General features: G+C 33.8%; 2 protein-coding genes across 11 annotated transcripts; both read left to right on the top strand.

Moving 5' to 3' along the window:
• The first annotated feature begins 10,471 nt into the window (after positions 1 to 10,471).
• Positions 10,472 to 16,307, top strand: LOC130992090 (uncharacterized). 2 transcript variants are annotated; one of them, XR_009091245.1, is made up of 10 exons: positions 10,472 to 11,320; positions 12,295 to 12,480; positions 12,868 to 12,960; positions 13,494 to 13,676; positions 13,762 to 13,864; positions 14,003 to 14,188; positions 14,408 to 15,531; positions 15,605 to 15,924; positions 15,989 to 16,116; positions 16,178 to 16,307. XR_009091245.1 is itself a non-coding variant. In XM_057916572.1 (9 exons), exons 1-9 carry the CDS (start codon positions 11,066 to 11,068, stop codon positions 16,047 to 16,049), a joined length of 2,511 nt encoding a protein of 836 aa, XP_057772555.1. In that variant the 5' UTR covers positions 10,472 to 11,065; the 3' UTR covers positions 16,050 to 16,307. The 2 variants fall into 2 exon arrangements, 1 of the variants encoding a protein (XP_057772555.1); XM_057916572.1 differs by having other exon boundaries at positions 15,989 to 16,307.
• Positions 16,308 to 18,479: 2,172 nt separating this feature from the next.
• Positions 18,480 to 22,960, top strand: LOC130992089 (probable serine/threonine-protein kinase WNK4). Of its 9 annotated transcripts, none has more exons than XM_057916563.1 (8): positions 18,480 to 18,751; positions 19,336 to 19,440; positions 19,847 to 20,112; positions 20,325 to 20,548; positions 20,683 to 20,840; positions 20,922 to 21,237; positions 21,305 to 21,613; positions 22,101 to 22,960. In XM_057916563.1, exons 2-8 carry the CDS (start codon positions 19,351 to 19,353, stop codon positions 22,544 to 22,546), a joined length of 1,809 nt encoding a protein of 602 aa, XP_057772546.1. In that variant the 5' UTR covers positions 18,480 to 18,751; positions 19,336 to 19,350; the 3' UTR covers positions 22,547 to 22,960. The 9 variants fall into 9 exon arrangements, with proteins under 9 accessions (XP_057772546.1, XP_057772549.1, XP_057772554.1 ...); XM_057916566.1 differs by having other exon boundaries at positions 18,504 to 18,751; positions 22,179 to 22,960; XM_057916565.1 differs by lacking the exon at positions 18,480 to 18,751 and adding an exon at positions 18,901 to 19,092.
• Positions 22,961 to 23,302: the final 342 nt, after the last annotated feature.

The following is a 23,302-nucleotide window of genomic DNA, read 5'->3' as shown; positions in this document are numbered from 1 at the left end:
TAATCTTAATTGGTTTGGAACCTAATTAAAGATGATGAAATTAATTTGTATGTAGGGGACAGAATGAAGCAACATTTAGAATGAGTATCTATTATTGATTGGTTTTGATCCTATAGTTAATACTAATTGATTTAGTTTGTGTTTATAATCTTTAACAAAATGAATCGTCATTTAACTTTCATCCTGGAGAAGAATATGTCTAAATTTTTAGACATTTTGTGAAATTGACAAAATAAAACACCCGGAGTTCATTTAGTTTTTGCAATTCGAGGTACCTTATGTGTATTTTGAGAACTTAGGCTTGTGGGAAAAATTAAAACGATTTCAAATTTTATGTATTTGCTAGTTATTACTATCTTTTATTAATCCACTGAGAATTAAAATGTTGAATTGGTATATAAGCAATTGTTTAGAACATGGCTCGTTCCAATATAAGCAATGATTCGTGCTTTGGAAAACAAAAAAATTATACTCCCTCGCCAAGTATGGGACTTTTGCTATTTGTATGTCCACAAAAAATATGATTTATTTATTTATTTTATTTTAGAGTATAGCTTAGTAGTATTTTTTTTTCTGATTTTTTTATTATTACAAATATCTATTATTTACCAAAAAAAATAAAATTATTCCTGATCCACATCTAATTCAATTTCAATCATTCATTTCATATAATAGTAAGACATTTTCTCCACTATTTTGTAAATAAGTATTTCACAAATTAGTATCCTAAAACATACAGTTTTTGTAGTGGTGGAGGTAGACATTCAATTTAGGGGGTTCAATTTTTATTTTATTTTTTGTAAAATTATTAATTAAATAAAAATAAAAAATAAAATAAATAATAGCACAATTATAATACTTCCTCCGTCCCACTAGATATGAATCTCTATTTTTGGGCACGGTAATTAAGAAGAAGAGTGATTAAATGATAAAAATAATAGATAATGATGGAGCCCACAGTTTTTTGTGTGAGAGAGAGAGATAGTAGTTTCCTTTTATGAAATGAGTCATTATTAATGGGACAAATAAAAAAGGAAAGAGTATCATTATAAATGGGACGAAGAGAATATCATTTAAATTATAAAAAGTGCCCTTCCAATTGACTTTGAAGTTATAAAAATCAACTTCAAAATATTAAGATGGATTAAATTTTGCAAGGTGAAATAGTTTTCAATTTCGAAAAATAAATTTCTAGGATCCAAAAATGATATGCATAAATTAATTATTATAGGGCTGTAATCGACGGCTCAAGCCGATTCGAGCTTTTATCTTGTTGTTCGAGCTCAGCTCGTCACCCACTTACTGAACTCGAGCTCGGCTCGTGTGATACTCGATAATATCGAATTCAAGTTTGGTTCGTTAAATGTTCGTATATATGGTGTTCGAGCTCAGAATCGTTAAATTTTTGGGGAAAAACTTCATAATTAATGTGTTATTCGAGCTCGAGCTCGTATCATTTAAAGCTCATGTACTAACTCGATTGAAGGCTCGTGAACATGTTCACAAATATGTTTGCAAACAATAGAATTCGAACATGTTTGCGAGCTTAACGAGCCGGGTGTTAACTGGCTCGAGTTCGATTCGATAAAATTATTAAGCTCGAAATTATGCTTGAGCCTGACTTGTTTACTATCGAATCAAACTCCGAACGAGTTTTTTTTCGAATCGAAATTCGAATAGCTTGCGAGTAACTATTTTCATTTACAGCCTTAGTTATGTATTTTCTTTGTCAGAATATCGATGTAACTCTAAAATATGCATTTCAATCACAATGCAAAATAGCTCAACTCGATAATAGTGGAGATAAAATCATTTTATTTTTTTATAATATATTTATAAAATTACAGACCCTGTTCATTTTAAAAATTCTAGGGGCCCAATGACACCCCTCCTCCCGGCCCATCCCCCTAGCTCTACCCCCATGAGTACTTGAATTAAATACAGGATCGAATAATTGGGTCAACAATTATTTAGAGAAAATCTCCGTTCAAATTGACCTAACCCACACATTCAATATTTGTTGTACACATATTGCTCAATTATTACAAGTATAAATCCCTACGGATCAAATTGATCCGGATCAGTAGGGGTAAAAAAGTCATATTTTTTTTACTGAAAATATGTTTTATCTTAAACGCCCCTAATTAAAGTTTATTGTTTTAAAATACTAAATTTAATATATTATGAATATAAATTCAATGTCTTTTCATTTTTCTAGGCCATAAATTAAATTCATGAACATAAAATTAAATGTTTAATCTCCTTAAATCTATGCACTTAAATGAATTCATTGAACATAGGAATCCATATAATTCGTTGCTTTCATAATTAAAAAATAAAATAAAATGATCATTGCTTTCTCAAGGACTCACTCTATAATTTATGCGACTCCTTGTTTTAGTGTTGAGAATTTTTTTAAGAATAAAAAACATAGGAATTTCGATACTCATCATTGGGTGTGAAATGTGTGAAGATTAACGAGCTAATCATCAGGCATAATAACAATATTATTTTGTAACATTTTTATTTATTTAAACACCCCGGCCCAATCACTATAAAATATATTTCAATTTAAAAATCAAAATACTTATATATTATTATTATGACATAGGATAATTTTTCAATTTAGGATTTTATATATATGTATATGTATATCACATACTTAATAAAATTTGATATTTTCTATAAGTAAAATTTTTTTAATATGAGAAAAATTTTGTGTGAGATTGAGCCTATTGTAATCTCCAATGAAATTATGAATAATTAAGAAAAAATTGAGTTTACTAATTTTAAGTATAATTGTTAAGTGTCAATTATAATTTATTCACTCTCAATCATAGAATATTTTTACTATATTTGATTATTTATTTGGTGAATATATTTGAAAGATGACTATTTATATATAATTTATAAATTTATCCACGAAAAAAATAATTTAAAAGTATACAACATTTATATGGTTATATATATATATAGATAGATATATATACATGTATATATATATTATAGTACTACAGTAATCATATATATATATAATAATAAGTGCAATTCAATCTAATCAAGTGTTCATATCTTACTTCAATTGTTGATCGAGTAATATGTTCTTGTGTTGTGAAATCCAAAAACTCGTTTATATATTCAAGAACGGCTGTGCTACTACAAAAATTTTGACACTTGATTAGATGTTTAAAAAAATAAAAAATTAGAAATTAATTATTTTAAAATAAAGTATACTCCCTCCGTCCGCCAAAAGTGTACCATTTTTACTATATTTGGCGTCCGCAAAGAGTATACCACTTTCCTTTTTTGGAAATGGTCCCACCATCCACTTTAATATTTTATCCTTACAAACACTCTTTATTTACAAAAAAACCAATCCAAATTCAATTTCAACCACACATCTCATAAAGTGGTGGGACCCTTTTTCCACTACATCAAAATCATTACCAATTTTATTAAATCCCGTGCCTAGCCAAAGTGGTACACTTTTGGCGGACGGAGGGAGTATTATATTTCCGACAAATTACATAAATAAAAAACAAGACAATATATATATTTGTTCTTTAAAAAAATTGTAGGAGTATATAAATGATAATGAAACGCGGTTCAATTGATAAGACGTTTCTCATCCTTCGACTCATGTGTGCATGTGTTATTTAAATTTTAAAAAATGTATATATACAAGGACGATGTACGAAATCTTGAACCCTCTGCCCTTGACAAAATATTGAACTCTTTCTTTATAATTAATAAATATAAAAAATTATAAATTAATTATATTTAATAAAGTATAGTTTATTTCGTCAAGTTACGATATTAAAATATACAAAACTAATACAATCACTATATAGGAGATAACTTTTGAATGCATTAAGAAATCCACAAAAAGTAATATGTCCAATATTATCCATGTAACCCATGTTCACACATGTCACAAAGGAAGTGGTTGTGATATTTTCAAATTCAAAATGAAATTTAACAAATTAGAGAGATTATTATTTAAGTTAGATTATAGATTCAATGAAATTCTGCAATTCATTTATGTTTTAAGTGACATGAAAGAGTGGTACGTTATTTGGTTAACGTCATAGGAGTATATAATTTGGGTCTGTGCAAACATATATAAATCAATATGTAAGTTAATATCTAGCTTTAAAATAAATTAAACTAAAGCATGTTAATTAATAATAAAAAAATAACAGATTCATGCACGCCATGAAAATAAATAGATTCATGTGTGTTTACAAAATACATTATAAGTTAGTCAAACTTCTCATTGAAAATACAAAGTTATTTAATGAATTTAATGTTCCCAATAATATATATACACATTTAAATAATATATTAAAATTATAAAGTGAAAAATACATAAGGGTAAAAATGTCTTTTTATGTTGAACTCTAATTAATTTTTTGATTTGATCCGGATCAAATTGATCCAAATATAAACACAAACATAAAGAAAACTAGTACATTCGTCTGTGCGATGCACCGCGAACATAGTTTTGCATCAAAATTAAACGATGTAGTATGTGTATATATCGGTTAAGCAATTAGGGGTTAATGTCTAAAGTCGAAGGTCTTGGGTTTGAGTCCCCTGTGTCGCGGCCTTTAAATTTCTTTATTTAATCATGTTAATTTATCAAAAATAAATATATTAAATGATGTATCAAATAAATAATAAATAAATATTAAATATAGTTAGAATATAAGTAAATGTAAATTATTTTTTCTTAAAAAATAAAATAATCTACATCAATTACTCAGTAAAGATCCTTACTTTTATTTTATAATTTTGAAAAGTATCGTTTTTAATTTTCCATCTATTTGATGGAAAACTTTATTTTCTTCCCTGAAATTATAGAATAAACACATCATTCAAATTAAAAGAAACGAAGAAATAATAAAGAAAGAGTTTCCACATCACAATATATATTTTTAAAACATGAGCTAATGATGCATAAAATTATTTTTCTAAGTTAGCTCATTATCTATGTCATCTTATTAGAAAAGCTTCAATTGCTAAGTAGGAAAATAAATTATATTATTAGAATTTATTTGATATCAAATCAAAGATCTTACATTTATCTTTAATTTAAGATATATATATAGAATATTTTTTATAAATAAAATTTGATTTTTTTAAAAATCATCAAAATATGAAAAAGAGAATATGAGAGAGCTGAGAGTATAGAAAATTGAAAAATACCCTTTTGCACCAAACATAAAATTTAATTGTGTTGCATGTACAAAAAAATCTTCGTACAAGAAGCAGGTCATAGGAAAAAATAATGGTTGTTAAAAAATGTCGAGTGCGATGGCTCTACAAAGAGGGCAAACATTCTTGGACAGCAGCCATTCTCCGATGCAGTCGGCGTGAAAAAAGTGGTGGCAGTGAAGAACTCCGACCGTCCGATCTTGTTGATGCAGTTCATCGAGACAGACGGCGCACACATCGTGATCGGCTGCAGCGGCTTCATCACAAACCATGATCTTCAAGAATCTCTCAACCAAGTCCTTGGGCAACCCTTCGTCTTCTTCACGCGCCGCAAACAGTAACATGTCATCGACGACGATGTAATCATATTCTTCATCATCATCGTCATCATCATCATCATCATCATCATCATCATCTTCTTCTTCTTCTTCTTCGGCACCGCCGTCTGGGGTTGGAAGAAGAGGAACAGGGTGGCGCGTGGTTTCTTGTGAGAATATTTGATGGGGGAGGAGGAGAAGATTATAACTCAAAGAGACGCCGGTTGCGGGGTTTGCATGGGCCATGATTTCTTCAAGGATGTATGAAAGTTGCTTCAGAGAATTGCTGAATTAATTAATGATTTTTCACCATAGCATATATATGGCCTACTTATATAATGTGAATGTTACCATATTAGTGTCCTAATACATGTCAATCTTACCATATTAGTGTCCTAATACGATATGAATTCACCTTCCAAACAAAAAGATAATAATAAGAATATCAATGTTGAATATATATATTGTCAGATATAAAAATATCACATAATGTAAAATTCACACAAGATCCTAACGAGATGCCTTTTCGAAGTCGGTAAATAGATCCTGGGCCTTACTTGAATTTTTTTGCATGAGTTCGAGATTTTTATAAAATAAACATATAAAGTTTATGACATTTTGGGAAAAATCGTCAAAGTTTGCATAATATCATAAGGCAACGTCCGATACTTAAAACAAATTTTATTGGAATAGCCAGCAATTACTGAGTAGAAGATTGGGTACTTAATTATTGTCACGTACGTTATAAAAATTACTTAGATTGAAATTGCAAATATGATCAAAGATCGATCATAATTTAAATAACAATTATATATATATATATATATATATATATATATGTGTGTGTGTGAAGTTTGATGGAGCCGAACAAATAATTATAACCAAAGTATAAATTTGTGTACATTAAACCTTGTACAACATCTAATAAAAATATTCAATATTTTTTTATTCCTTGTACGTTTTCACATGATCATAAATTCACAATAAAAAAAATAACACAACTTTAAAGAATTTATAATAAAAAAAGAACGCATCTTTAAAGAATCGTGGTGCTACCCCCTCATTAAATGTATTTGCATTAGTTTTTCTTGAGTAACTGCATTTAATTCTTCATTCCACATAGTATATTTTAAAACAACAATAAAAGTTGTCAAAATCTATGCACAATGACTATTCATAGATATTCATGACAATTATTTATATTTTTTGTAATATATATTTAATTTATGATAGGATATATATTTTATATTAGAAAAAATCCATTCTACTTGATGAGGATGGTATCCAGGACCTCGAATCTCCAAAGTAAAGGTGTCCCGAATACCCCAATCCCTGAAAAGGAAAGGAAACTAAGAAAGAGGAGAATTACAAAATAAGAGTTTTCAGAAATCTACAGATCTTGTCCACCCATATCAAAGTAAAATCTCCTAAAGGCAGAGCAGAGTAAAATTTCTCAATATCAGAGCCAAGCATAATCTCTTTATGTCAGAGCAGAAGTGGAATTCCTCGCGACCAAGAGAAGAGCAGGATTCTAGCCAGTATGAGTTTGTAAATCGTAGAGCAAAGGAGGTCATTTCAGAAACCCACGAACAACGACAGATATGATAAAGTAGCAGAGTGGAGGAATATGGATAAAAAGTATCTTTGCGTCTGTGAGAAAGGGGAGCACCTAAGAGATGGTTGTTGTAACTGAATGGCAGACGGTCATTGTCCTTCTTTTTGCAGGGGCCGCCACCCCTAACTAATAGTTTGTCGACTAACGTGGAAGATGCCTTAAAGTAGATAAGATGATTTTGCCCATAGGTGTATATAAGAAGAGCACTAGAAATAACGGAAATACCCTCCCGCACTCTTAATAGGAAGTACTAAAATGCCAATTGTATTGTGTACCCTATAAATAACATAAGCAATGGTATTGTAAGACACTTGGTTTTAAAATGGATACCGGATTTAGTGTTTAATCTTTCAATTGCTTTTCAAAGGTCTTACTTATTCGAATAAAAAATACTACCGTTGAAAATAAAAATAAAAAAAGGAAGAGCGAGAAGAACGTCAAGGAGATGCAACGTAGAGATTATAAGCACCCGAACACCATATACATTCCTGAACCAAGTTAGACAACATGATTTAAGGTTTTAAAATTTATGTTTAATAATTGATCAAAAATAGTATTGATTAAAAACTAAAATTAATTATATTTTGTGTATTTACATATAATTAATCCTTAAGTAAAAACAATAATTAAGTTGATAAATTACATTAAGGTTGCATTTACTTTGATGGATAAATTTATCCATGGAAAATGATGAATAACAAAAATTTATGCCTTTAAATGTTTTCTTTCTTTTCCAACATTTGACACAAAAACATTTTTCCTTCCTTATTTTCATTTCAAGGATGTATAATATCATCCACTCAAAAATAGAGGGATAATAATATCCATCATTGAAGTAAAAAATAAGGAAGGAAAAATGCTTTTGTGTCAAATATTGGAAAAAAAAGGGAACATTCAAAAACATAAATTTTTATTATCTATACTTTTTCATAAATAAATTTATCCGTCAAAATAAACGCAGCCTAACAATTTTATTATTTCCGCTGAGTATAATTTGAAACTCGGCCCCGTGCTTGATCCGATCGATAACAAAACCATAAACTAAATTTAAATAGGGAGAACAGGGAAATTTGATAGAAACTGCAATATAATTTTAGGGGGGTGTATTCGTTGTGGAATTTGATGGATTTCTATGGATTTTAAAAGTCTGGGTGTATTCGTTCAAGACTTTTAAAAGTCTGCAGAAATCTGGGTGTATTCGTTCAAGACTTTTAAAAGTCCATATAAATCTGGGTGTATTCGTTCAAGACTTTTTAAAATCCATACAAATCTAGGTGTATTCGTTATTCCATTGACTTAAAATTCGGAATGACTTTCATGGATTTCATCCAAAAAATACACACGACGAAACCCGATCAAGAACCACGAGAATTGAAATCTATGAAGTTTTAAGCGAGCGCTGAGTTCCAGCGCCCTCGGCCAAGAAGCCAGCGAGCGCCGGAACTCAGCACTCGCTGGAACCCACTTATTCCCAGCGCTCGCTGGAACCCAGCGGTCGCTGGGTTTCCAGCGCTCGCTGGGTTTCCAGCGCTCGCTGGGTTTCCAGCGGTGCTGGGACTCCGCGGGCGTTGGTTTCATGGAATTCAATTCCAAAATTATCCCGTAAAGTCTTCGAAAATCAGTGAAAATCGGGGTGAAATCCAACCACGAATTCTTTGAAAGTCGTCTAGAATCTATGTGAATTCCATGGAATTTAAATTCCATGGACTTTTTAAAGTTTATGGAAATCTCCCCTTAGTTTTAAATTACATAGATAAAATGTGTATATACTATTGAGACTAATCAAGCGTTTGACATTCTTTCCAAATTATGTTCAGAAAAATTAAATCAACACAAACCTTATTTGTTTGAACAAATATTGCTTCACACAATAGGCAAGTTGGATCCATTAATTCGATTTGATATGTCCGACTTATAATACTTATAATTTATTGACGGAGGCCTAACTTACCGATCGATTATTTTCAAGAGGAAAATTAGATTAAATTGTGATTATACTAAAGTAGAGTCACGCTCAAACTACTCTGTTGTGTACTTTTTATCTTGTTATTAATTTTAAAAACCAAAAATAGAAAACAATTAAAGACCCAAAAAGTTGGTATTCATAATACTACTATCCTTTCGGGTTTTGAATTGACAAACGGAGATAGCTCCATATTTAATGATGGGATAAAATAATATATCCTCTTTAATTAAACTTTGGAGTGCACTTATCAATTTTTAATAGTGGATAAAGTAATTTATTGATAAACAGGGAGGCCACATCAGCTACAGCTACAAAGACAAGAGGTCGTCAAAATCAAAAAAGTAATCCTATTATATAAATCCTCCAAAATTGGGATTACATCAAAACATAATTCGAGTACGTGTACTAATAATATTCAATACTCAAACAACTTTTTTTTATCAATTCTATATAAAAGCATTAATCACATAATCCATGAGGTTTTAGTAATAAAACAAAAATTTTAAAAAATGTCAACTTTCCCACCCAACAAATTTACAAAATCTCTTTAAAATCACATTCCTTTTCACCATAAAATGCAATGACGACATAATGTCGTGGACGATATTTTTTGCTATCAATTTTGATGTCACTTTTATGACAAATACTACTATATAAGAAAAGGGAACATTTCACTATATTCCGATAATTCTTTTTTAATAAAATAACATTCAAATAATTCGTTACGAGTCTTTCAAAATGCCAGAATTTTGTTAACAGATTCTATATTTCTCACGATGCCGCAAAATAACTCATTTTAACTATACATTACTAAATTCTATACGATATATTAACATATTAAATTATAATTAATAGCAAATTAATTTATTTAATTATTAATAAAATTAATTAAAATATTTGCACAAGTATTTTCGAAGAAAATTGACTACGATACACTTGAATTAACATGTACTATCTTCTTTGGGTGGATGCAAAAGATATTGTTGATGTCACTAGATCAAATGACATTTATTTCCAAATGCAAGCTAGTTTTTATAAAATTAAAATGAGTATGGTGTCACTCTTTGAACTAAACGAATTCGTATTTTAATAATTCTTTGTAAGTCAAAGTGAAATTACTAAATTTCAAATCATGTAAAAGATCTGATTATTCGTGAAGAATAGAATGAGACGATTATATTTAAATGAAATTTGTGTGCAAAATAAATAAATAAAATTCCGTTAAACTTTATTTATTACAAAATCCACAGTCGTAACCGAGGCCCACAGAAAAAACGACGAAGTATGACACGTAAGGAGCGGCAAACGACAGCGTTTCTGTCAGAATTAAAAAACGCGACTATTTCTCTTCCTTTTCTCTTCGTCGCGTCCCAATTTTCTGCCGCGCCATTTGTAGATTTTTTTTTCACGACGAAAAGAGGAGAGAGAGGGAGAGAGAAAATCCAAATCTAGACGTGCGCATATACATATACTTAGTTACATATACAGGCGCACGCAAACATGTATATGTAGAGAGAGAGCGAGGAAGGTGAAGACGGTTTTGCTTTGGTTTTTGTGTCTCTCTGCAAATAACTGAAAAAGGAAGGAGAGATTTAGAGGATGATGAATTCGAGCATGTTGATGTAGATTTTCGTCTTCATCTCCGCATTTCTCTCACTTTCGATTTTGTATCCGAAGAATTCTGGCGGAAAAAAGGAAAAAAATTAAGGCTAAAATTGTTGCCATATATGTCTGCGCCAAACCCCCCCAATTTCCAAACCCCTCTCTCTCTCTCTCTCTCTCTGCGCTTCTAGAATTCTCTGCGGTGTCATGTGACGGCAGCGCAATGAGAATTCGTTAATGGTTTTTGTGAAGCTGAGGGAGTTTTAAGGAGTTAGAACGATGGTGATTAAGAGATGGAGAACTGAGAAGTCTTCCTTTTTATTGAATTGTCTTTTTATGCGAGTGTAAATGAGATCGAAAATGGGTGAGCTGAACTCCGAAGGTGACGTTTTGGCGGTGGAGAAGCGGGCGGATTTTGGCTCGGTGTGGAAGGCGTCTCCTCCGGCTGATCCGGCGTTGATTAGTGAGGAATGTTTGTCTGCGGCGGGGGAAGCGGCGGAGCAAGTGTTGAATTGCGTACACCCCACACTCGACTCGGAGGAGAAGAGGAGAGACGTCATTGATTACGTTCAGCAACTCGTCAAGAGTCATTTGAATTGCGAGGTGATCGATTTTGGTTTTCCACGAATTAAATTAGATTATTGATTTTTTAATTCTTTTTGAAAATTTTAATTTTTTAATTTTTTGAAATGTGCATGTCGGTTGAAACCTGAAGGTGGTATGATTCTCTTGATTTACAATTTTGTTTTAATTTTTTTAATCATTTTTCACTTTGTGGGGCTCATCTATTTGTTTATTCAATGAATCTGCCAAGGAGGTGGTTTTATTCTTCGCTAATAAATTACCCCGATGTTTTCTTGCGTTTCGTGGTTCTACTTCTACACACTGTCCTGATCTGAACGAATTTTTAATTAAAATTTCTTCGCTTAACTGGTTATTAATTGATATTGATTCAAGGTGATGGTTGGGAAAATTAGTTATTGATTAGATAATTGTGTAGCGGAAAGACAAAGCTTTACGACTTCTTAGGCTCCTTAGTAGGGGATCTGTGTCCTGGGTTTTAGTACTAATCTTGATTTTGCCATTTGTGAAAAATAGTGTGCCACGACAGATCGAATGCGTTTTACCAATTTGCGCGCTGAAGTCTGACCTCTCTGGTTTCTTTTTCATGGGGTAAACTGATGTATGAGTATGGTCCTATCTTATGTGATGATCATGAATATCTTTGACTAACACACAAGTCCATATAATTCTATTTAATTTTGTGAAGGTTACTCAAGTATGAGATTGGATTCTTCTTCAAAGCTTAATTTGTTCTTCCCACTTAGAAATGCACATGTAATTCACATAATTTAATCAAATTCTTTTACATCTCCAAAAAAGATGTTTCTTTGTCTATTCCCGCTGGACTGGAACTGGGATGTAGGTCAAACAACTCGCATAGTGATTTTTTTCGAAAATAGTGCAGCAAGACTGGGATTTATATGTACATTAATTAATCAATATGAGAGACTGCTCATTTCTTCCCTATTGTAATGTTTAGCTTGTTCATCTTGACCAATTCATGTTGGTATCAGGTTGTTCCCTACGGGTCAGTGCCACTAAAGACGTACCTACCGGATGGTGATATTGATTTGACCATCCTAAAAGGTCCAAATGCGGAGGAATCATTGCCCCATGACGTTCTCTCTCTTTTAGAGGCTGAAGAGCAGAATGAAAATGCTGAGTACCAAGTAAAGGACACTCAACTTATTGACGCTGAGGTAATTCTTCTTAGAAGCTATTAATGCAGGAGATAATAGTACAGAGTTTTTACTGTTTATTGTTGTTAATACCAGTACCTTTCTGCTTGGATTATGTTAGCAGCAGCTTGGATATAGTGTTGATTGAAATATAGCTAGTTTTAAGTTTTATCACATTGTGTCACTTTTAATCCTCTGCTCTAGCCATCTTGAATTTAATTGAACCAACTGCAATGAGTATTTTACTATGCACTTCATGTTCTGGGTATGCTTTGTTGAGTCAGTTAAAGATAACAGCTGTCACTTATTATATATGCATTCTGTTACAAACATCTAGTAGGAAACCGTGATTTACTTTTTTTTTTTTGTGGGGCTCCGGAGTGATTTTTATCTTGCTTCCGATGGCAGGTCAAACTTGTCAAATGCTTTGTGCAGAACATTGTGGTCGATGTAACCTTTAATCAGCTAGGTGGACTTTCAACACTCTGTTTCCTTGAACAGGTAACTGTGAAGACTTCATTTTTAAGGAGTTGGTCACCAGAAGGTCATGGATTGTGTTTGAAAATGCGGATTTTGGTGCTTCTGTTGATAATAAATGTATATAATTCCTTTTTTCTATAAATCCCCAGCATGGAACATCTTATTTACCAAAATGATCTTCCATTAGTAATTCAAAAGCAGAAGTCGTATGTGCCTGTGCATGTACTCATGTATATATAATGCGCGGGCAATGTTTCAAAGTCTCATAGCAACTGCAGAATGATTAATACCTTTTGAAGTGTGTTCATGTGGTCATACGTAAAGGAGATATTGGCAAACTGGAGGATTATTTCAGCGTTTTCTTTTTATTTTATTTTATTTTATTTTTATCTCTTGTTCCACACATTTTCCAGTTCAACTATGTAAAAAACAATTGAATAAGGTTGCTTGACTACTGCTGAGTGCTGCACTTTTTTATAAATATGAACTTCTGACATTACATGTCTGAGATATGGTTGCTTAACATGATTTTTGTGGACTTGTTGATGGATCAGGTGGATCGTCTCGTTGGGAGAAATCATGTCTTTAAACGCAGCATTATCCTGGTTAAGGCTTGGTGCTATTATGAGAGTCGTATACTTGGGGCACACTATGGTTTAATTTCGACATATGCTTTGGAAACTCTTGTCTTATACATATTCCATTTCTTCCATTCATCGTTAAGCAGCCCTTTGTCGGTGAGTACCTCTCACTTATATGACTCTTGGAAAGAGGAGTACATGGATGGGTTTTTGTCAGTTCCTTACTGCTCTTTCTACATAGGTTCTGTATAGATTTCTGGACTACTACAGTCAGTTTGATTGGGATAATTATTGCATCAGTTTGAAAGGTCCAGTTCATAAATCATCCCTACCTGAAATAGTGGGTGAGCAATTCTCTTCAATAATTCAGTTATTATTTGGGCCATGATTCAACTATCTGAAAATGGACCTCTGATGCATTTTTACCTGCTTGTAATACCCTTGTTGCTTCATAATAGATTTCTTTTCTTGATTTTATGCAGTGAAGATGCCTGAACACCGGTGCAACCGTCTGTTGCTTACTGAAGAATTCTTGAACAGATCCATGGAACTGTTTTCAGTTCCTTCTAGGGGAATTGATGCAAACCCGAAAGCATTTCAGCCAAAACATCTGAATATTATTGACCCACTGAAGGAAAACAATAATCTGGGGCGCAGTGTACACAGAGGTCAGGAAGCTAATTACTGATTTATTTTCTCTTCATTAGCATTATTTGTCAAGCTAATGGAAAATATAAGATTTTTAATTCACAGATTTGCAGTGTATAGAAATTGGATACACATTATGCCTTCCTAGATGATGGGAAATTTCAAATATATCATTTGAAAAAAAATCTTAAGGCAATTTATGTTTTTTTAACCAGTAGTTATTTTTGGCTGTCTACTAGGCAATTTCTACCGCATAAGGAGTGCATTTAAGTATGGTGCTCATAAACTCGGTCAGATTCTTTTACGCCCAAGAGATGAAGTTGCAGATGAGATCTGTAATTTTTTCTCAAATACCCTTGCAAGGCATGAGCATCAACATAGTAGTGGCACTGGAGCTCTGGCCCTAGAATTTAGTGATGAAGAGCCATTGACTGCATCTTTATCATCCCCAATTGAACTGTTATCTGATGATGACATGCTTGTAAAGTCGTCCATAAGTGACTTTGAGAACGAAAGTGTCTCTGGTGAACAGACATCTATCTTAGAGTCTAGAGGTGAACTAGACAGACACTCGACAAAGGAAGTTTCACCTGAGATGGCGTCTGAAGCTTGCGACTCTGCAGAAGAAACTTTTGTTTCAGGGAGGAAGTATGGACTCATGACACCTTACTCACATTCAAGGAACGGCAGACAAGATTATGTGCTAAGCCACAGTAATGGGGGATCTTTTCCTGAGAACCATTTCCATAAACTGCATTATCTGGCCTCAAGGTCATCTGCGGAAAGTGGAAGCTGGGAGGATCAGCAAATTGATTTAGCATGTGATTCGGAGAAGTTTGGCTTCAATCCCTGGTTGAAGAACAGAGAAGAACGTGTTCAAATGGATGATACCTTTCAATGGTGTATGGACAACCATGAAGCTGCCTGCAGCTGCATTACTGGTTCTAATTCAACTTCAAAGGAGAGCATTTTGGAAAATCCGTCGCTTGATTTTAGAGAAATAGACTCTGCAAGCGTGGGAGGCGAATCAGAAGCTTTCAATCCACTGGCTGATCTAACTGGAGATTACGACAGCAACATTAGGAGCTTGCTTCGTGCTCAACTCTGCCATGGGTTTGCGTTATCTGCAGCATCTGCCAACAATCCTTCATCATCGCCTTCAACTAATCAAAAGAAAAAGCCATGGGAAGTTGTTCGTAAATCAATAATACTCGAGGAGAAAGAGTTTCCGAAAATAGATTTACACTTAATGCCCCCGAACCACGTTATGTATGCTAGCTTGGATTCTACTTTACTTGGTACTACGCTCCGCTGTGAAGGGACAGAGAAAGCTCGAGGACTTGGAACCTACTTCCCGGATATGGTATCATATTGCTCTCATTATTTTTTTTGCAACATTCACTGTTGTCTTTATTCTAAGAGTTCACTGTGGGCAGAGTGCTTACTACATGGAGAGGCCTTCACATTGGAGGGGAAGGAGTAATATGCCAGGTAACCAAAACCATCACAAATATGGCCATAGTAACGGCTTGTACCCTGCAGTCGAGTCTATCCATGATGTTGTGCCCGCACGAAGAGGACAAAGAAAGATATCAGATGTAAGGTGCCAATCTCCTCGTGGTGTGGGAGGTGGGAATCAGATCAATGGGTGTATAAGCGCATCATGCATAATCGAGTTTGGTTCCATTGGGAACCTTGCAGAAGAGGTCATATCAAGCTCAACTCTGAGCGCCTCCATGGAAGCACAGGGAGGAAGGTAGGAAAACATGTTTTGTAGAAAGAGTCGAGCGATGTTTTAAAACACGAATTTAAACTTGCAGGGTTGCAGGGCAGTCGATCCACCTGAAGAATGAAGACGAGTTCCCTCCTCTGTGCCTATGAAGTTGTAGAGAAGAGGCGATGGGGGCAATGCAGATTCAGACACTAACATAAAGGGCATGACTTTTAGGTAGCTTATATCTCAGGAACCCGTTTTATCTTCCTGATATGATATGATATGATTTTTACAGTGTTCGGGTTCAGTCGTTTGAACTTGGCCAGCTTTGGTGCTGAACAATCAGTCATACCTCAACTTCTCATTTCTTCTTATCACTTGTCCGACTGTAAGTTAATATACCTGAAATAGATTAAACTTTAATTTGTGCGTGTCTATGTGTGTGTGTGTGTTTTTTTGAAAGGAAAGTAGGGGTATATTTTGGGTTGTTAGTGATGGACTACAGCTATATTCCACTGCTTAATTGAGGAATGTTATAATCAATTTATTTTTGGAAAAACTGAAGTACAATATAATTATTGTGGTGAACATTTCAATTTTCCTACAAATCTAATTTGTGCACGTAATCAATTAGGTCCCCACATACTCAAATCGTAGACGTTTTTGTGGATAAAAAAGAATAAATCAAAGCAAAAATTCAAACACTCTATCCATTATACTGTGGCTCACGTTTATCTCAGTGCATCACTGATCACTCCATCATTTTATGTAAGAAGTTGGAACTTTTCAATACATCATGGTAGGAGGTTAATGTTTAAGACTTAAAATTTTAAGTTGAGTCATTTGTTGGGTAATTTTTAATTTTTATTTATTTATTTATGTAATTTATCACATCCAATGAAATATAACAAATGTCGTATTTAATTTACTTATTTGTTTTTTTTTTTTTTTTAATGATACATATTTTTCATCAAAAAAATAAAAAACAAATGCCGTATTCCTCGCAGGGATGTCATATCTATTGTTGCAACAAAAAAAATGTTGATTACTTCCTCAAAAAAAATGTTGATTACTTCAAAAAAAAAATGTTGATTACATCAAAGATTTTGAATTTGAATTTTACATTTTTCTAGAGTTGAAATTTTAGTATTATATTTTTAGATTGAACAGTTGGAGCCTTTTTTTTTGGAGGTATGTTGTAGTGGTTGTTTAGTAATAACTGCTACTAGCAGGTGACATCTGAATAAATCAGTAGAAGAATAATGAAATACTCCATTTGTCCACAAAAAATAGTCATTTTTTGTTATTTTGGGCTGTCCACAAAAATTAATCTCTTTCTACTTTTGGAAACTTTCTATCACATGGTGGGCTTATTTCTCTACTCATAATATAATTAATTATTATTATTAGCATTACCTTTCAAGTGGGACTTTTTCTTCACTTACAATAAATTAAACTATTTTCATTAAAATCCGTGTCGTCCCTTTCTAGGACTATTTTTAATGAACGAAGGGAGTATAAATGTTAGGTAAATATTATATTAAATCTTAGATTACATTCGTTTTATTTATCTTGAATAATAAGAAATATTTTTGAAAATCCTAAACTATTAGGTTTGTATCAAAAATGTCCCGTGTTCATTTTTTGGTCTCTGAAATCATGACGTGGCTCGCCATATGCCACCGTGTAATATATAATTTTTTTTGTAAATGACATGACACAAAATCATGTGAGTTAATCCAATGTGAGTTAATTATTTTAAATAATATGGCATAAATGACATGGTCTTAGTGTCATGTCATCTACAAACATAAAATATAAATTACATGGTGGCATTAGGCGAACTACTCGGGGATCGAAAAATGTACACATGACAGTTTTGATACAAACCTAATAAGTTGATATTTTTAAAAATATTTCTTATAATTAGGAACACATTTTTTTGATAAAATAAATAAATTTAATACTCCTCCGTTCAATAAAACATACTATCATTTTTTTTCATTTTCATCCGTCTCATACGAAAGTATCACTTCTATTTTGGGATATGACCTCCTCACACATTATCTACCACATATTATCATTTTTTATAAAAAATAGTGGGTCTCTTTCTCCAATCAACATAATATTATCTATCAAATATTTTTTAAATTCCGTGTCATCTCTCAAGTGATGATTTCTTACAGAATAAAGGAGTATAACTTTTATCTCAAATATCACTCCCTTCATCCCAATAATTACGTTTCCAAAAAATGATACATGTAAATTAAAAAAAGTAAATAAAATAAGAGAGAGATACAGTAAATAAAATAGAGTAAAAGAGAAGATATATAAATTAAATTAATTTTTTAATAGTGATATTATAAATGAGGTGCCCCAGAAAAAAAATGTGGAACGTGTATTTGAAGAAGCAAATTCAAATTTGTCATCTTCGGTTAACCACTTGTCCCGCTTGCCCACATAACGGCGTTGAAAGTTCAAACAGTACGCCACACACACACGCGCACTTAAACCCGCCAACTCCGTCACGTCACAACGGGCGACAAAACTCTGAAAGCATTATCCAAATTCATTTATTTTTCCTACTATATGATGAAAAAATATCTTATGCAAAATGAAAGAAAAGAAAATTCACTGTCTAAAATTAAATAAATGTATTTGACGAGTCGCATTCAGACAGGCAAAACGCCTCTAGCTACCTCCACATCACCTGCCTCTCTCTCTCTCACTATATAGTAGTAGTATAAATATTTTGTCTTCATCGTTTTCGCGGTGGCAACTGGTGTTGCAGCCGGAAAATCATTGAAATTTGGTAGAAATGTTTTCTGCTTTCGTGATTGTAAGAGGCCAAGTGCTGTAACTCTCTCTGGTATACGCCTTCACTATTTCTTGCCGTGAACGTGAAAAACAAAGAGTTTTCGTAATTGCTATTACTATTGCACAGCCACAGGCGTCGCAATCTTCTTTTATCATGCATGCAAATTCTTAATTTATGAACATAACTTGAATTAGTGGGACAGCTCTATTTTTTCGATTTCTTTTTTAGCAGAGAAAGGAACTCGTCGAGCTCCTTTCACCACTTTTTCACTTTATAGAAATAGAACTATTGTAGTTATATTCAGTCAAAGTGGCTGTCGCTTTTCATCGAACAATTAGGCTGCGTAAAAATTGCAGGCGTGGAGTGTGTGGTGGTGGACATGGATTTTTCCAGTAATATTTTTTAGGCCCTTGTGTGTCTTTTTCCTCTTTTGTTATTATTCTCATGGAAGAAAATACTCTGTTTCTTAGATGCTTCTCTTTATTCTTCACTTTTTAATTAGACTTCAATTTCAGGTGAAACATATGTCTCATAATTATATACTCAATCAAGTTCTATTATTTTATATGTATATAATATGACTTCTTTTCCAAAAAGATGATTGCTTTGATTAATTAACTGCTAAATTTCTGCAGAAGATTTAAGCAAACATGTATAAAGCAAGATTCGGTGAGCATGGCCATGAATCCATGGAGGAGGAGCCCTACGTTGAAACTGATCCCAGCGGTCGTTATGGTCGAGTAATTCTCTCTCTCTCTCTCTCTCTCTCTCGATGTATAGTAGTAGTTTTTTTGTCTCTGTGTGTGTTAGTACTATTCTCATTTTGTATGTTCTTGATGTATGAATCAAGTCTTTCCTTATTGATTATGTTGTTCATGTGCATATTCCACTCCTCTTTAAATTTCATAGTATATTGAAACATAAATATCAATTTCCTAATATGTTGAATCATAAATATCAAGTATTTAGTGATATGGTTGATGTTTGGTGCAAAAGAAGAAACAATTTGAATTGTTTTGGTAACCTTGTTCATTTTTGTCAACTATCTTGGCTTTACAATATTCACTATTCATTTGTTTTAGCTCATAGTTGCTGGGTTTCATTATCTAATGGAGAATATCCTATATTTTTTTGGGGGATTGATAGTTGGAGGAGGTATTGGGGAAGGGGGCGATGAAAACGGTATACAAGGCGATTGATGAGATGCTTGGGATGGAGGTGGCGTGGAATCAAATCAGGGTCATCGACTTGCTTCAATCTCCAGAGGACTTGCAACGTCTCTACTCCGAGGTTCACCTTCTCAGCACCCTCAATCACGCCTCAATCATCCGATTCTACACTTCTTGGATTGATGTCGAAAACAGAACATTCAATTTTATCACCGAAATGTTCACCTCCGGCACCCTCAGAGAGTAATCTCCCTCCCCACTAATAGCTTTCAGTTCTAGTACACACGGCATTAACAAATCTTTGTATATGTGTGTGTGTGAAAAAACATCTGAGTTAGGTATATACCTAAGATTAGATAATAATCTTTTTAGTTATCAAAAGTTGAGAAGTTGAATGAACAAAAACTATATGGTGTCATTCTGTAATTATGCATATTGTATTGGCTTCAATACAGGTATAGAGCTAAGTACAAACGAGTGAATATCCGAGCTATAAAGATATGGTCTCGACAAATACTTGAAGGCCTCATATATCTGCACAACCACGATCCTCCAGTTATACATAGAGACCTCAAGTGTGATAACATATTTGTTAATGGTCACCTCGGGCAAGTGAAGATCGGTGATCTTGGATTGGCAGCAGTTCTTCGAGGTTCACGTAGAGCACACAGTGTTATAGGTATTTGGTTGCTCGTCTTTCTTCTGTTTCTCAAAACACATTTGAAGTTACTGTGGATGCATATTTAGGTCTCGTGTTAGGCACATTATTGTTATATAATGGAGCTCGTGTTTATAGCTGTATTGTGCTTCTAGGTACGCCTGAGTTCATGGCGCCCGAGTTGTATGAAGAAAACTACAACGAACTTGTTGATGTATACTCGTATGGAATGTGCATCTTGGAGATGATTACTTCTGAATATCCTTATAGTGAATGCACCAATCCTGCTCAGATATACAAGAAAGTGATATCAGTAAGATCATAAACCATATTTTTGCCCGAAAATCATTTAGAAATCGATCATAAACTGAAATTCATCGTTTGTGATTTGAAGGGTAAGAAGCCAAGGGCATTCTACAAAGTTCAAGACTTGGATGCACAGAGATTCATTGGGAAATGTTTGGAGACTGCATCGAAGAGACTGTCAGCCAAGGAACTAATGCTCGACCCGTTCCTAGCTGTCGATCAAGCTGATGATCGCTATGAATCGAGCATCAGGTGCCAAAAGCCTTTCTTGAACGACAAGATCACACTCGAGCATCTGCAGCTGAACGATGATGATGCTCCGAGGACTAACATGACTATCACAGGGAAGTTGAACCCCGAGGATGGCGCCATCTTTCTGAAAGTGCAGATAGCCGATAAAGAAGGTAGCTCTTATTTCTCACGCCCCTTAGCCGGTTTATGCTGCTAATGATTATTCATCTCTGTTTTCAGGTGGTGTGAGAAATGTTTTCTTTCCCTTTGATATTGTGAGTGATACCCCGATTGATGTCGCGAATGAGATGGTGAAGGAGCTCGAGATAATGGACTGGCGGCCATCAGAGATAGCCAACATGATCGACGGGGAGATCTCAGGTCTGGTTCCAAACTGGAAGGCTGAGAATCCTCACTCAGCTCACCTTCATGTACTAAGCTATCAAGAAGATTATTATGATCACCACAACCTTTTCTCGCCATCTTCGTCGTCCCAGGTCTCGGCCTTGGGATCAACCGCGTCTCACGCGAAGCCCCACTCACTACAAGGTACGTATTGTTATCGCCATCTCATCATTTCACATATTCAGCAGCTTCATATTCTGATGGGTTAATTGGTTTAAAATACACAAAACTCTGTATCCATCTTGATTTTGCAGACAGACTTTTAAATTATTTTTGCAAATAAATAGACTTTACATTGTCTGTAATCCTCCCCTGATGTCACTTTTCGACACACTGCTGCATACAATACGGCGTAGTTTTGTTTTATGCAACCTGCAATGCCGTTTTACGCTTTGCAAGTCATGCAATTATTTTCCAAGTCAACTTCAATTTTGCCAGAAAGTGAAATTAGAGGAAAGATGCAAACAATGTGGAGTCTGTGTATTTTAAGAACAAGATTTGAACGTCGCGTGCAAAACCAAAATCAGAGCAAAGTTGATGTATTTTTTGAACCAATTAACCCTATTCTGATTAAATTAGAAGCATGAGGCCAAGATCATAATCAAGAATGTGTGCTAAACTGTCTTTGTAGGTGACTTGTTTGATGACACCAGTTCCCAGAGCTCCACACATTCTGAGAAGTATTCTAACTGGGCTTACTACTCTGCAGATGAACACGAACACGAACATGTAGTAAGCCCAAAAAGACTCGGACAAACAGGTAATGAAGACACAGTAATTCCTTCAAGGTTCTATCCCGGAAAAAATTCAGCCACAGGGCTAAAACACTCCGTGGAAACCCCTAGACTTACTAGGAACCGGTCTTTAGTTGATACTCGAAGCCAGCTGCTGCACCGGTCACTAGTGGACGAGGTTAACAGAAGGCGATTGTTCAAGACCGTTGATGCAGTTGAGAATATAGGATTCCGATCTCCTTATGAAGCTCCGACTAAGACTACACGAGGAACCAATGGTGCTTATCCGGTTATGCTCACGGGTCATGCTAAAAGGCAAGATCAGAGTGCAAGGAGAGGCTAATCACATCTAACTATCTAAGTAAGTATAGCTCTTTCACAAATGTATATGGTGAATCAACTTAGTTTTATGCCAAATATATATGAATTGTTGCTTAGAAGCATTCCTCATTTTGATGTTTCTCTTCTGTTTTATCGAGTGTTGTCGTGTGTATAGCTGGTGTCGTTAGATAGTCCACGTATTTCACCAGGTGTAGCATCGAGACGAGATGTTGCACGTGGACGGGGCCGAGGTCCTATAGAGCATCTTGGTGTAGCATTTCTCCTTAGAAATTTAGGAATGAGGAGTGATGAAGCATAAAGTGTTGATTAGAAAAAAGTTTGTACACATTCTTGTCATCTCAGTGTATAGGACAGCTATATTTTCCACATTCATTCATCCAAAAAAGGTGATAGAAAATTTGGGATTTGATGCTAATAATTGAGATACCTCCACTTTTTTTTTGTCTATTTTGATGGTGAAATCATCAACTTTGTTTTCACTGTTGTGCAACATTGAAATTATTAGTTGTCTGCAATTTCTAACTTAGTCTCTACTACTTAATAATATGGTTTCAGTGATATGATATTTAATTAATTTGGACCTTCAGGCTCAGTGACAAAAAAAAAACTAATTGAAAATAAAGTGTCTCACTCGAAGAATTTTTTGATGAAAAGTTGGATGTCAAGTAATTCTACATAATCATGTCAAATAAAAAAAAATTAAGCATTATTAGTGTCCTTTTTGTATCTATTAATATATAAAATGAAAACAGATCAC

Source organism: Salvia miltiorrhiza, chromosome 7 (assembly GCF_028751815.1).
Source record: "Salvia miltiorrhiza cultivar Shanhuang (shh) chromosome 7, IMPLAD_Smil_shh, whole genome shotgun sequence".
NCBI classification, from domain to species: Eukaryota; Viridiplantae; Streptophyta; class Magnoliopsida; order Lamiales; family Lamiaceae; genus Salvia; species Salvia miltiorrhiza.
The sequence above is the reverse complement of the archived record's forward strand: the minus strand, read 5'-3'. Positions and strand labels throughout refer to the sequence as shown.